We start from the raw sequence: 15,520 nt of genomic DNA on the forward strand, positions 1-15,520 counted from the left end.
CATTTTGTGGTGTGTTTGCCTGATTACTTCATTCTTCTTCTGAAATGTGAAACAAAAAGCAAAGCGGACGGGGGAAAAAAATTGGAATTGTTTTATTTTGTTTAAATTGATGATAAAATGACATGTTCATATAAAAGATACAGTGGATTTTGATTGCTTTCATCATTGTGTAAGGTAGTTTAAGGCTGCCCCTTTTGTATGGGTGTTAGTTGCGTATAATGAGGTGCAACACACACCATGCTTTTCCTAAAACTGGCAAACTGTTTTTCATTGTTTGTTAAATTTTGGTGATAAATGTAGATACATATGAATATTTAGTGTAGGTATTTTGTAGTGAATTGATATTTCCTTTGACTTTTTAAAGCAGGAGTTAATGTTCCTGTTGCATGTCATTGGAGCCCTGCAAATGAAGCAGTGGGTGGTCCTGTAGCTGCTGAAGGCCAATCCCTCCTACAGGTCCCCTCCCCTCCGTCCTCCTCCCTCTGCAAAGCAGGAGCCCTACCCAGCTCTCTGTCCAAGCACTCTGCTCAGCCCAGAGGAGCAGCCACACAGAAAAAAAAAGTTAAAATCAACTCAGAGCTGAGGAGGGAGGGAGAGAGTTGTGAGAAAACGCCCTGGAAACTCAGTTGATCGAGAAATAGTAAAAGAGTGACAGAATCCCATCAGACTGCAAAGTTGCGACTGGAAGAAGTGCTTTTCTTGGGCTGAGGAGAAGGGGAGAGGACATGTTTTTGAGGATGCTCAAGCTGGTGTGAGGCTTCTCGGGCGCAGGAAAGATTGTGCGCAGGTAAAGATGCTTTACTTTTTTCTTTTCCTAGATTAGGAAAAGATAGACAAGTTGAAGTTTTTTTAAACTGTGTTTCTGAACTTTCTTGTCAGCTGTGTTTTGCTTCAAAATATAGTTGTGCTGCAAAATAGAAATGAACTTATAATAACTTGGTCAAAGTTATCAGTTTAATTGGCACTTGCAGAGAGTGCGTATCAGTGGCAAGATTACAGTGACTTTACAGTCCTACTTTATGACATATCTCCTCTGATATCCTATGTTTTTTCCTAAAGGGGAAATTTTGCTGAGGCATTGGCAGATTAGGAGAAAAAATGTGTAATATTAATTATTATAATTATTATCGTTATTATTGTAAATATTATTATAAATAATTATTTTTTTCTATAAACATGAAAAGTGGCAGTGATTTTGTGATTACCAGTGATTATCTTAAGTTTTAAATGTTGATTTTAGATGGAGCAGGTCATAGAAGTGGGTGTGTACCCACAGCTACCCGCACAAGGGTGACTGTGGCTGCGCATTTCACTTTTCCATTAATTGCAGCACAAAGGTAGTTATCCAAGGTGCATATAAATGCTAAACCCATCCTTCTAGTGAGAATATACTGTGTCTTCATATGGTTTTAGATAGCCTCCTTAGAAATGAGAGTTAAAACTCAAAATCACTGTAGTGATTTGATGATGGCGCAACTTGATGTCCATTGTACACACACAATAATAATAATAATAATATTAATAATAACAATAATAATAATAATAATAAGTATTATAAATTAATTAATTCTTAATTCTTATCTCACACAATAGATGAGAGTTGAATGGAAAAAAAACACTGGAAAGACAAAATGTTATCCTCATGTTATCACTCAGGATTTTCTGTTATCGTGCCGACGAAGTTTAAAATGTAAAGGTACTTCCCTGCAGCCTGCAGCGACATGCTTGGGTGTGGACTCATCTCCTTCACCTCCCTCCACACCCCTCCCTTTTTCTCCCTCTCTTCTTGCTTAGCTGTCTCTTCGCTGAGGCACACCCTTTATACCGAGAAAAAAAAAAAAAAGAAAACCCAGAGAGAGAGGAAAATCTCCATACATGAGGCGTCTCAGCGGGGTTGGCAAAGCACATCCAAACTCCTTCATTATAACTTTTTCATCATGTTTTGTACTGTACCATATAGTTATGTATACTAATATGGAGGAAGGAAAATCTCATGTTGAATGTGGCCTGGTTTTGTGGAATAAGGTAGACTTGTCTGGAGGTCCTTGGTATGATATAAGTCAGTGTTTGAACAAGGCATACCACCTCTCCAGCAACACACTAGCGTTACGCAAGAGAATGTTTAAAAACTCAAACATTTCTCCTCTTTCTTTCTTTTACCTTGGGTCTCTTAACCTGGGCTTTTGGCCACGGCGTGCAGGGGAGGAGAGACAGGGGGAGAGGAGAAGGAGGGAAGAAGACGGGGAAAGAGAGTCACGGAGTGAGGGGGGATGGGCGGGGTGGGGGCGAGGAGGGGAGTAATGGAATGTGGTGGTTTGGAAAGACAAGCTAATTGAAACCAGGTTTAAGGCATACAGGGGGAGCTAAGACTTCGCACATTTGGGGAAAGAGAGAAATGCATTTTATCCGCCCAAAGTGGAGGGATTTAATGTTTGCTGTCTAACTTAAGCACATATTTAAAACATTAACGGCATCTTTCCAGGTGTGGTTCCAACTTGAGTAATCACACAGTGATATATTGCATTTTATTTAAGTTGAGGAAAAAGCAGACAATAATCAAGACCAGACATACCCTTGTTGAATCTTTATTGAAAGTCAAATTTCAGCTGTGTGTATAGTTGCTTGGCTGCCACAGCCCTGTCCTGCCACACCCAAAAGTCATTTCAGTCGAGTGTTCGAAGGAGAGTTGCTTCTTTTTCTACAATACACAGTTAACTCATGTTGAATCCACCACAGCTGTAAATGTCTGGCATTTCTCAAGTTACTCTTGTCAAGGTGATTGATTGTGACAGACTGCTCAAAGAGCAAAATGGTGACACAGGGCAAAGAGATCTTTATGTAGCGGGTTGTTATTCAAGCTATAATAGGTTTAGTGCTCTTAGAATAAAAAACATGTTTTATCTGGTGTTGATATGTCACAAAGTATTGTTTTACATGTTACAATAGGTGGAGTTTTGTTCTAAGTGAGGGTAAGGGCTTATGTAAATATATAATAAATATGTAAAATACATTTCAATTGCTGAGACTTTTAGAACTAGTTATTGAGTGCCTACAGTTAAAACACTTGTCAGTCTTGGCCAGGGGTGGATAGTGTTTGTTCAAATACTGGAACTGTCCAGCAATGCAGCAGTACAGGGGCTACATTATGTTGTCACCTAAAATAACATAAGACCTTTGAAATTCTAAAAAGCACATGGTGAAATTCTGAAGCAGTTTTATTCTTGATCTCTTGATTGATCTGCGTAGCTAATTTTTGCATTATGCTGTGCAACTCATGCTGATTTTGTTGCACTTGCCATCCATGTGACAAACAGCATCCTTGCCAGCCTTAAGAGGAATGACATGCCTTATGACTGTTTGGAGTTTTAGCTTGTCTGTGTCAAGGTATTTATCACAGCGTTCCACCAGAGCCACTATGTGTTCTTTCCTTGTTGACTGGCAGGACAGATGAGAGGAGTGGTGTTACTAAGTCATGCCAGTGTGAAACGGAAAGAAACTGGTCTCTAACACACTTCCTTTGCCGTTTCCTCATGGGTTTGTTGAGTGGGTGGTTGTAAAGAGGGACAGTGTGGGGGTAGGCGAAAAGAGGGAGGAGGATGTAGTGAATAAACTGAAAGAAGATGATAGTGATGACAAACAAACTATAACTTTTTTTCCACACATATTTAATAGCTAATTTGACCTCTAAGACATCCTGAAGCTCCAGTGGACTCACTAAAGTTCTACCCTAGAGATTGGTTAAATAAAACAATGGCAAATTTGCAGATACACAACTAACTGTTCCAGTGAGGGAAGTTTAGTTTTTCTCCAGCTGCATTTAAACATCCAACTGTAGTGTGTGATTTTAGAAAGTCTCTCTAGGTAATCCACCCAGCAGCCACTCCCTTCTCATCCACACAGTGCTGGTTTGGAATGTTTCAGCATGCCCTCAGCGTGCTCTACCAACGTCTATCATTAGCATTGCTTCCTTTGTTGTTGAGAAATAGTGATTTGAGTATGGTATGATAAGAGAGTCATACACACAATACATCTGTTAGTTACACCCAATCATATGTTTCAGATTGTTTATTGTAACTTGCTTTGAATTTAAGAAAGGTGTGAATCACCAACAGACAATAACTTTCCCTACTGCTTTTCCAAACATTTGTGATACAAAACTGTAAAACAACAGCAACAATAAAACTGATGTAACTGTTGCTGCACTGTATGGTCTACCTGCCCCCCATTTCTGTCTGACCTATACCCCAACCCCCACAAATGCTGTTAAGTTTCTGTGAGGTAAGGAATGACATGCATCATCTGTTACAAAAACTATTTGGAATGAGGTGCCCAAAGTGTCAGAGCAGCAGGGCTTGGAATGTAAATTTAGAAATCCATTCAGCTTTGTTTAGGTTTTCTTTATCTGGCACAATATACCCAAGGATGGCACTCCTCACAATCCAACAGTCTCTCTTGCTCTAAACAACTCTGACTACTCTGGTGTGGTCTACAGAGCACATATCCCAATGCTGTGCTTAAAGTTCTACAGTTATGAAAGTCTTATTTCTATATATACATTCTGCTGCTATGGTTGCCATCTAGCCCTCCTCTTAACCTTCTTGCCTCCTGCTCCATGAATGGACTTGCATGTGTCCTTGTTCAAACAGCAGCTGTGGAAGACAGAAAAAAATCATGACTAAATTACCAAACTAAATTGGGTTGAAGTTGGGTCTATATAAAGTCGCTATGCCTGATGACGTCTTATATTTGTGGCATAACTGTTTAAACTTAATTATCCATCTTTCTCATTTTCTCTTTGTAGCACAAATGGTTAAGCCAGTTTAGACATTTGCATCTTTGGCTCAGTTGATCTATACATCTATCTGCAGAAGAATCGCAGCTCTGCTCCTCTCTATCCTACTTTTTTTTTTTTTTGGCTCTGAAACTGCCCTAAAGCACCAACCCAGGATCACTTCTTATTTCAGTAGTTTCAGAAACTCAGTCATAACCAAAAAATGTTGTTTCATTTTTGCAAATGCTACTGTTTTGTATAGCCCAATATGACATAAGTTTTCTCAGGAGGCTTTAGAGACTAATAATATCAACTATTCCTGACACAGCCAAAATTCTCCAAGAAGACAAGGAAAACTCCCCTAAAACCTTAGCATAAAAGGAAAAAGATGGAAGCAACCTCAGGAGAGGAAACTCAAAGAGAAAAACTTCTACCCTGGATGTCTAGGGGTGCAATAGAAAGCAATGAGACATAATAAGAGCCATGAGTTATCTGAAACTTACCACCTCATAAAATATACAAACTTTCTTTGATTGAACATGAGGCTTAAAATGAGATCTACTTGGAAATCAAGGCTAGTTGAAGTTCACCTTCAATGCAACCCCTGCTCTTGTTTGTGATTTTGTAAAAAAAAACAAGAGAAGAGAATTTTAAGAGTTTTCTTCAGTTTTTCCATTTTGTGTACGACTCCTGCCAAAGTCACAATGGTTTAATCAGCAGCAGGCCAAGTTGGCGTCAGTGGGCAGGCTTTGGTCTTGTGCAGGACTTGTGGTTTGGTTTAGGGCTTTGTGGACTATGGAGTGCAGAAAAGAACCATTTATTTTGATGCGCATTCCTTTTATATGTGTCACACATGCATGTCCTATCAGCGTTTTTTTGAGGGAAGAGTGAACCTAAACTGGGGCCTGCTGTGTCTTTCAGTATCCTTCCTTCTGCATTTATTTGTTGTGCTTGTTGCCTCAAACTACAATGGAGTGAGAGGAACAGGGAGTCTACTCTGTTATGACAACAAGACTGACTTGGTCACTGCTCTCTCTCCCTCTTTCCCTATCTGCACTGAGGCCTTTTCATTTGCTCATAATCAAATCTTATCACTCGTCAGCACCGCTGTGCTTTATTCCCTTACAACTGAGCTTTAATCATTGTCACACTGCTTCTGTTTTCTGTTCACCAAATTGATTGGATTTGGCAATCAACCTGATGGGCTGACTAAAGCCACTTTGATCAGTTTCCAGAGTACTGGGACCTACTTAAGCACATTATAACAGTGAAACAGTCCAGGTATGTGCCCTCAAGGCATGGAAGAAGAGATACGGTCTGGAGCTGGGTGAAAATGGATGTCCGTGAGGTGTAAAGTTGTGTTTGGTGCATCAACCAGGTGCATACAGTAGGTGGAACTAAAATGATGATCATAGTTATAGTGAAAAGGGGATCCGTTCAGCTGACCCAGTGCTGCTTCTCAGTAATCATTTGAGAGTGTAATTCAGTGTGCCAGTAAAATGTGCATATCTGACTGAGTGTGGTGTTCTTGTTTATTTGAGCAGAACCTGGAGGTGGACTGACTGTGGAGGAGTGGGGATGGGGTTGGGTACTCAGGCAGGGTGCAGGGTGGGTGACATAGAATGAAGCTAGAGTCAGTGAGAAAGAGGACATTTCTTTGGAGTTAGTCACCGTGGGGAGAGGCTGGGCTCCCTTCCAGCTGGCCCAACGGCTCTTTGAAGGAATGTGTGTGACTGGAGGCCTGGGTGGGGCTGTGCACTGAGCTGCTCCCTTTACAAGTAGTGCACAGCGGCAAAGCGATGTGATCCGCCTCGTGGGTTGAGGCATGGTGTTTCTACTCCTCAACATGTCTTGTGTTTTTATTTGCTTTCTCCACTGTCAGTGACCACAATTCACCTTACTATGCATGCCTTGGTGTGTGTTTATGAGTGTATGTGGTCTCACCAAAGTATTGAGAGCAGAATGTGGAGGACCCTATTTCTTATCTTTTGTGTGCCCAGCATTGTAAAAAAGACAATATTTGTTTTTTAAATTACATATATGGCAGTACAAGTTATAAACACATACCCATCTTTTATCAAATTGTGTTTTGGGCATCAGTGATCCAGGCCAAATTGCTACTGTTACCTTTGTCTTTCATTCAGCCCTTCACCTGAATTACCCCCAACATAGTGGTCTGATTAATATGCTTGTGTAACAAGAGTATTGGCTTGAAAGTGTACACAGCTGCTGTGCTGCAAGTCTCCCTCCACAAACATAATGACAACCGTGTATTGGCTGGCATTTATCTTGGCTATGTGCCATCTATTTTAGTAAAGCCCAACTTCAAAAAGGCCGTGGACAACAATGCATGTCTTGGGCAAAACTTTAGAGTTTTACAAGCTTTGCCCCAATGTCACTGGTGTTAAGGAGCATGTTTACTCACTTTCTCCCCATTGAGTTCAGTGTTGAGCATAGCTATTTGAAACCTGACTGTTAAGAATTTGTTTCAGGGTCTCACAAACACAGTCATTGGTATAATTTCCACTAAAGTAATGAGCAGTTTAGTTTATTGAAAATTGGGGGTTTGGGTAGGGGGAGGTTTATTATGGGCTCTGAGAGCCTGTCTCCGAAGAATTTTTCTGCAGGGACATGTTCCCACCGGTAGATGCCTGTATGTACACACATCAAGTCTGGTTCTGTTTGTACTAGGACTAGGACTAACAAAGAGAAGGCTTTGTTTCACAATCTGCTGGTAGGTTGAAGCAATAGCCCTTGTATGTCCTGAAACTCGTTTCTATGTTTGTCAATTTCTGTCCATCCACCAGTCTTGTCTCAGTCATAACTTAAGCAATGAAACTATAGCAGACAGTACATTTCCTCTTAGAATTCCTCTAGAACTGGATTTCCTTCTTTTAACTCTCAATTTCAAATTCCATCAAGCTAAAGTGGTTTCAAGAAAGGTAGCATGTAGTGTATCCTTGTGTTTCCTCCTCTGCTTAAGTGAGAACCACACCAAACAAGTAGCGGGATTTATTGACTTAGAGGGAGTGTTTTGCATCATAATCTGCCTGGGTCAATATGCTACCTTTGGTTAGGTAATTATTAAAGCCTCTGACGGCTCTGGTTGATCATGTAAGGTCTAAGCATGTCTATATCACTGCACTTCCTAATGCAACAATAACAAGAAAGAGAGGAATATGTTTCATTGTCTGTTTAACATGCAGTTGCAACATTGTGCATAAGATGATGTATTCTGGAAACCTTTTTTTTAAATTTAGCTTTTCATTAAATCCAACCCTAAGGCATTGTTCATGTAATTTAAGTCATTTTTAATCATATCAAGTAAATCCTAACCCTGATTTGTTTTTCTGTCAACAGAAGTCAAGAATACAAAAAACAAAACATCAGACTGAAGCCCTTGGCTTTGCTTGAGCAATCCAAGGTAAGTGTCCTTAGACATAATGCATAAAATGATCCGCATAACACATCTGTCACTGGTCAAAACCATGGAAAGGCAACTATATTTCTTATTACCCATCACTCTACTCCAAGGCCATCTAGTCCGTGTCACCTCAGAACAGCATTTGATTATGTGGCCAGACACCAAACCTCTGTTGGAATGTTTGTTGCAAAGCCTCCTTTGAACCTGGAAGGTCATGCCACTGCCATTTCTGCTGTGAAAGGCCTGCCTTGTGGAAACCTGACACTGGGTTGCTTCTGCTCCCTGTGCCTCCTCTTTGCACGCCTCTTTCCTCCCCCAGCGACCACCTGTTCCGCTTGAACCCCTTTCCCTTTCTTATGAAACAACCCTGTCAAAAGCCTGCCAAGCTCAAGCTGTTTTAACTGTTTGTAACTGGCAGCTGTGGACGAGTTATTCGTTTTGAGTTCAGGGAAAACTAGTGGAAGAGACCCAAACCGTATGCAGCGTCTGACAGCCAGTGACGAACCATAAGATAGACATGTACTGTAATGCTCTTTGGTTGCACTCTAGTTAACAGAGACTTTTGTCTGGCTGACTGCCCCACACCCCCCCTTGCTCAATACACATACCAAGCCATAATAAAACATAGTAGATAGATGAGCTCTTCTGCCTCCTTTACCCTCATTTTCTTTCTTTCTCCCTCAAAGCTTTTGGAAAAAAATCAAATTTTCTTTGTCCTTAAAATATGCTTTGATGACATCAACATGTGACACCAGGAATGTTACTCTGACGCATGTCAGGTAGTGAAATGAAAGAAAAAGAATAGAAGACTGCTTGATTGTCATGTTGCCTGTTAGCTTTGAGTCACAGACTGCCTGCCTGTCTTATGATCCCAAGAACAGAGACTTACTTATGAAGCATCTGTTTACAACACAATCCATATCTAATCATATGATGCTTTTGGATCATACTAATTGTTCAACTGAGCCCATTTTCCAGATAGGGCATATACTAAATTCACCACAAAAAGGAGATTCCGATGAAAATTGAGGAGGGAAATTGAAATGTCCCTGTATATATTCAGGATGTTCTATGCAAAGTGTGTAGCTGAAAGCTTATGAGGAGACTTTACTCTACTACAAAATCATAGACTAACATTCCACACAGCAGTATCACAACCATTCCTTTCCCTTTCTCACTCACTCACTTTTTTTTTTTTTTTTTACCATTTCCTTTTCTTTCCATCCCCCTCCCTAACCCCACCCCTCACTCTTTCTAAGTTCCTTCCTTCCCTTCTTTATTGCTGCAAGCTTCAGCTCCTCCTTGCAGCTGGCTGCCAGAAATACTGTATGTCAAAACTGTGAGAACAGGGACAGCCCAAATTGTTCACTCTGAACCATATGGACTCTCAGAGTGAGGATAAAATGTGGGAGGAAGTTTAAACCTCCCACATTTAAGTTAGTTTGAATATGAAAAGTAGTTATGTATAAAAATAGATGGATAGAGAAAAATATTTACAGAGCAGTGCCCAGAGGCTGGCCTCTTTGAGTAAAAGATGGAAAAATAAATAATATTGCTTTCACTCTCTTGCTCTTCGTGAATTTCTGTGAACACATGAATGTTGCCTTCTTTCTCCCTTTATGAGCCTTTTTTTGTAAAAACGTAATCCTTCAAATAATAATATCTGCATTGTTAGTTCAAATGCTTCAGTTTTACTGTCCATAATGCAATGTCAACAAGCCCCAATAATCATGTGGAAGAAAAAAAAAATAGGAAGGAAAAGCAAGATCATGTGGAAAGTTTGTCGGCTATTTTTGTTTGTTTTCATTGACTGCATGAAGTGGTGCAGTCCAAATGCTCTCACGCTGGGATCAGAAGAGCCTGGTTAAGACACTATAACTGGCAGGGTCAGTTGACCTGAGTAGAATTTGATCTACATGAGTTAATTGGGTAAAGCTGGGTTCTTTGGCACTGCTTGTTTGTCTCCTCTATATTCACACATTTCAGCTGTGTTTTATACATATGTGGCAGATACTGTAAGGCTTGATGTCTTAATAGATTAATGTTACAAGCCTCAGTCAAGTCACACTGATGGATACAAAGAGATAAAAAGAGGCAGTAAGTGAGGAAGAGAGAGAGAGAGTGAGAGAGGGGGGTAGGGGGGGTCAGGTTGTAGACGCCTGAGGGTGGTTGACGTCATCTTTGGCATGAACAAAGTATTATCACTCTCAGTGGCCCTGGCCCTTGTTATTCAGTCCTAAGAGTCTGCAAACTGCTATTTTAGAGAGAGGGTGTAATATTACCTCAAACCATTGCATACATTTTCCAGTATTCCCAGTCATGCAAAACCAGTCTATTTATTGACTTGTGTTAATTGGTGTATTGCTTGCTATGTGCCATTGGACCAGGTCCAGCAAACCAGTGAGACTGTGTATGCAAGACACTTGGAATTACAAACCCTACATGCCCTAACTTTCATGAAAAATGGGATTATTTTAGTTTCATCATCTTCATCTGTACAGAAATCTTGATCTGTTCTGTTTTCAGTGTTTTTTCAGTAATTCGGATATTGTACAGTGTAACAGTGTAACTGTTTATTTCTTCATGTTTATCAGACAGAGAGAGGAAACATTTGATTTAGTTAAAAACTGGTGTATACACATTTTCCCAAAACATATCAGGGTCTGTCTATAATGTAAAGTCACTGTAGCAGATCTAACTACTGTTACTGTGTGCATGGAACCACCTGGCAGTATGGTCATATCTGATACACAACATAAATAAAAACTAAAACTACAGCCTACAATTCATATGCTTATAATAGACGTTAAGAGATGAAAAGGTTTCTGTCACACACACACTCACGCATACACAAAAAAACAACATGCACCAACTAGATTTATAGTGCATTGTCTGATGTCCCACTTAACTAGCCAAAACACCAATATCATCTTTTTTTACCTTAATTTTTAAAAATTCTTTATACTGGCAGGGGCAAGAGTGGCAGATGGCCGTTGAAGGAGTAATGCATGTTACCGACCCTTCGGAAACAGCTGTTTCTTTATCTTTGCCTCAGGTTCTTCTTGTTCCCAGCAGCTTGTTATCTTAAAGAACAGTGTGGCAGCTTCAGTGAATGGGGAAGGGATTTATGGCTTACAGTGGTGATAAATAATTTGTACAATTGAAAACATTTGTAAGTGTGGTTTTGGTTTAATTATTTAGTTTAATTATTATTATTTAATTATAACTCAGTGTGAGAGTGTGAAGCGATTTATTAGAAGTCTTTTCTTTTTTTCTTTTTTTTTACTTCTGAGTCATAGTTTTCCTTAAAAGAGAAAGTCTTATCACATGGAAATCCAGCTTTACAACAAAAATTGTGGCAATACATCCAGGTAACTATTTTAGTGTGTCAGAGGCTAATTAAGTCAGTTTTTTATGTGTATACAATGTTTATATAATGTCTGTGCTAATTATCTCCCATAGCTTGTTCAAGTGATGTCACCTTAAATAATGTTCTTGTAGGAGGCTTACTTGCTTGGGGTAAATTTTGAGCCAAGACAAGCCGAGTGAGTGGCAACAGATGACACAAACAAAGAACAATACTCATAAACCAAGTTTCAAAGGCATAACTGCCTCCCACACACCCTACCACCATTTTTGCTGACCACCAAAAAGTTATATCTTGCAGTGGTCTGAATAGGTATGGAGTGGAGCGATAAAGTTATCGAAATTCCTCAACTGTCCTAGTTGGTCTCTGGTTGTCAAGTCCATCCCATAAAAACACAGAAAACCAGTAAGCACCATGACTCATATCCTGCTTCCTTTGTGCTGTCCAATGGATAGGCTTGTTGCCACTGTTCGTTGGTTAGAAGCAAATAGAAGGTTTGCTGAGACCTACTGAATGGCTGTACATTTTTTTTAATGGGGTAAGCTGCATCAGGCAGTTAAATGATTGTCTCATTAAAATGATTGTTGTAAATTCTGCTTTGTCAGTGTCTTACAGTGCAATATCATTCAACAAATAGTTTCAATACTGTCAAATATTGAGTGGTTGCAGTTGGCATGATCGAATCAAATGCTCAACATTGAATGAAAACACAGCACATTGAATGACTATGGGCCTGATTTACTAAGATCCCAAATAGTGGGTACTAAATTGCGTGCACAGTGCAATACATTGTGCATTTCGTTTGCGTGCGTTTTGTGGGTGATCTACTAAGAATAACTGCGTAAATGAAAACAGGTGCAACAGGGTGGAGACAGCAGTATTTAAATGAGGGTTTTGTGAGTCTGAATGGAGAGTTTGGACGAGCAGAAAGCCTGCAAGTGCAAAATGAAATGTGATCAGGTTCTATTGGAAGAGATTAACAAATATATTGAGTTATACAAAAAACAAATATTACCAGAAAAACCGACATATGGGAGAGTATTTGTGACAAAGTCAATGCTGTTAGTAAAACCAAAAATATTCCACTCCAAAATATTAACACGGGTGGAAAAACTCCGTCCTGTGCGTATTCTGTCATTGTGCCTCTGTCTCCTCCTCTCCACAGTGACAGAAGTCATCTGTGCGCAGTGAGCAGCCGGTTAATACCTGCCCTTCAAAGGTATTATTTATAGACGCAGTTTTCGTCAGAAAAATTACCTTCAAGTTTGGTAAATCACAATGCGTGTGCTAAATAACATATTTGCATTTTCTCCTCCCTGTATTTTGCACACTGGGTTTGAAACGCCCCATATTACATGTTCATTATGGCAAACGTACTAAATGGACAGCGCGTATTATCTTGCCGGTTGTAAGACACAAACCTCAGTGCGCTGCGTTAGTAGATCAGTTTGCACATTTTTTGTGGGTGATGTTTGCACACGTTTTTACACATGCAGACCTTTAGTAAATCAGGCCCTATGACTTTTAAATGGAACTATTTACAACAGCTATCCTTGAACAGCTTTTCTAATGAATTTTCCCAGATTATTTTCCTCTGTAGTCAGTGAGACTGTGTGTCTTCATGTCTATGCAAAAAGTCAAAGTCAAAGCAATGTGTGTTTTTGACACTGAACCCCTAATGCGTGTATATGTGGTGAGAAAATCTAACTCACTTTGGACACAAGTGTCTGCCAAATTAATGTAATGTGGAAACATGAAAACCATTGTGGCTTGTTAGAGACACATGACTCAGGCAGCCTTGTGTAATTAAAGGGGTGGTTTGTGGAGAGTCTGGTATCAATGAAATCATTTCTTGTCTGTTCTTAAGAGGAATGTGGGTAGGACTAGTCATCATGTTTGATAAGGCAGGTCTGACAATGATGTAAACAAGCCATATCATCATAACTACTGCAACTATGTTTACTTTAGTGCACAAAAAGAAATAGAAAAGTTAAATGAACTGTGTGTAGGATTTAGAGGCATGTACTGTAGTGGTGAGGTTGCAGAATGCAACCAACTGAATATCCCTCCTCTCAACCCCTCCCTTTCAAGTGTGTATGAGAACATACAGTGGCATGAAACATGCAAAATGCAAAAGGCCCTCTCTAGAGCTAATGTTTGGTTCGTCCTGTCTGGGCTAAATAAGGTGGTGCAACCTGGTGGGCTCTGTGGTAGGGAACCCGCTCCTTATGTAGATATTAAGGGCCCATTCTGAGGTAACAAAAACACAAGAGTTCCTATTTTCAGGTGACCACACACTAATTAAGATATACCTATGAATATACTATTCCATATCTGCCAGTAATTCCCCTAAGTCTTACATGCTGGTCCTTTAAGCATTTTTTAAAAACAATGACACAACAAATTATTGTGTCATTGTTTGCTTATTAAAAGGACCCAGCACTGTGCCCAGTAATATCTAGAACAGTGTAATGACCATGCCCAATAACTTATATGATATGTGCTTTTGTAATGTAGAGTACACGTTAAATATGGAAAAGATGGATAGTGTGCACATTCAACCCTAGGTGCAGGTGCAGTTGCAGGACAAAAACAGTGACAAGCAATAGGAAAGGATGACAGCACACTGAACTTTACAAGCTACCAAGTATTTATGGCAACACTTCAACTTAATGATACAGTGGTAATCACCAATACAACAAAAGCAATGTGAAACACATAAGAAGCTGGCACTAATAAACAGATTAAGAGGCTTGATGTGCATCATGTACGTGAGCAAATACAAATATATACTTGGTTACTTGTTAAAGAGAGAGGGCGTGTGCTATCATGGTGTATATGTTACTTTGTGTGTTTTCATGAAGCAAGGCAGCTTTAACCATCATTGTTCTCTCTATTGACATTGGAGCTCGGCTGTAGGCACTGGATTGGGCTGCTTTCCTCAGTGCAGGGTGTGGTCTGACTAAACCCAATTTCCAAAACATGGAGCACACAGGAGGGAGGAAACTGATGGTTTGGTGTTTTGGGGCTGTGTTGTCTGAAAGGGTTTGAACACCACCTAGTGTTCATCATTGGTTCCTACATGTGAGACCTATTACAGATCAGGGTTAGCTCAATGTATGTGTCTAACCCTAACCCAACCCTAACCCTAACCCTGGAACAAAATGCTTTGTGAAAGCCATGAGATATAAACATGCATTATTTATCGTGATTTTGTCTTAATGATTATTACTATTTTGTCTTTATGCAGGAAAACCAAGGGAGAGTGTCCATCACACCAGGGCTTGAATAGAGGAAAACAAAACCAAGGTATTTTATGAAGTTAAAGACATTAAATCCACTGTACTTGGTGCATATAATTTAAGTTATTGCCCCCTACATTGTGTTTTTCTCTTAATCCCATTATTTGTATGGCTATATTTGCAGATGGCTGAAGAGGAGGAAACTAGGGAGGTGCTCTTTCCAGATTGGGAGGGTCCGGACAAAACTGGCTTGACCATTGAACAGACAAGGGAAGGCGAGATCTTTGTTAAGGAGGTAAAAGGAGAGTCACCTGCAGCACGGTCTGGAAAAGTATATGAAGGTAGATAATTATTTTTTAAAAATTCAAATGAGTGTCTTTTATCAAATTTTCAAGTTAAGAGTTGTATCACCTATATGACGACTAATGTATAGTATTCTTAACAAACCTTTTGCTCCTGTCTTCATTTAATACATAGGTGATCAGATTGTGGGCGCTACTATCTACTTTGATAACATGAGCTCAGAAGAAACAGCTGATCTACTGAAGACATTGAACCGTCACAAGGTTGGACTGAAACTGAAAGACAAATCCCCTTACTGCTCACCCCTGAGCACACCATGTCGTTCACCAATGGGCACCCTGACATGGGAAGGGAAGACCCGATTTGGAGGTTCCAGTCCAGACATTATCCTTGTAAGTTATTATTAAACTCTG

At 39.9% G+C, this 15,520-nt stretch overlaps 1 protein-coding gene across 2 annotated transcripts in view; it reads left to right on the forward strand.

Annotated features, from left to right (window-relative positions):
- Positions 1-481: 481 nt before the first annotated feature.
- The window catches only part of ahnak (AHNAK nucleoprotein), a 34,809-nt gene continuing 19,770 nt past the window's right edge, over positions 482-15,520 (forward strand). For both annotated transcript variants that reach the window (XM_062426268.1, XM_062426269.1), the window contains exons 1-5: positions 482-787; positions 8,132-8,195; positions 14,813-14,871; positions 14,989-15,145; positions 15,282-15,499. In XM_062426268.1, coding sequence (XP_062282252.1) covers positions 14,989-15,145; positions 15,282-15,499 — 375 coding nt within the window. In that variant the 5' untranslated portion in view covers positions 482-787; positions 8,132-8,195; positions 14,813-14,871. The remainder of the gene's footprint in view (positions 788-8,131; positions 8,196-14,812; positions 14,872-14,988; positions 15,146-15,281; positions 15,500-15,520) is intronic.

The sequence above is a fragment of the Scomber scombrus genome, chromosome 9 (assembly GCF_963691925.1).
Source record: "Scomber scombrus chromosome 9, fScoSco1.1, whole genome shotgun sequence".
Classification (NCBI taxonomy): Eukaryota; Metazoa; Chordata; class Actinopteri; order Scombriformes; family Scombridae; genus Scomber; species Scomber scombrus.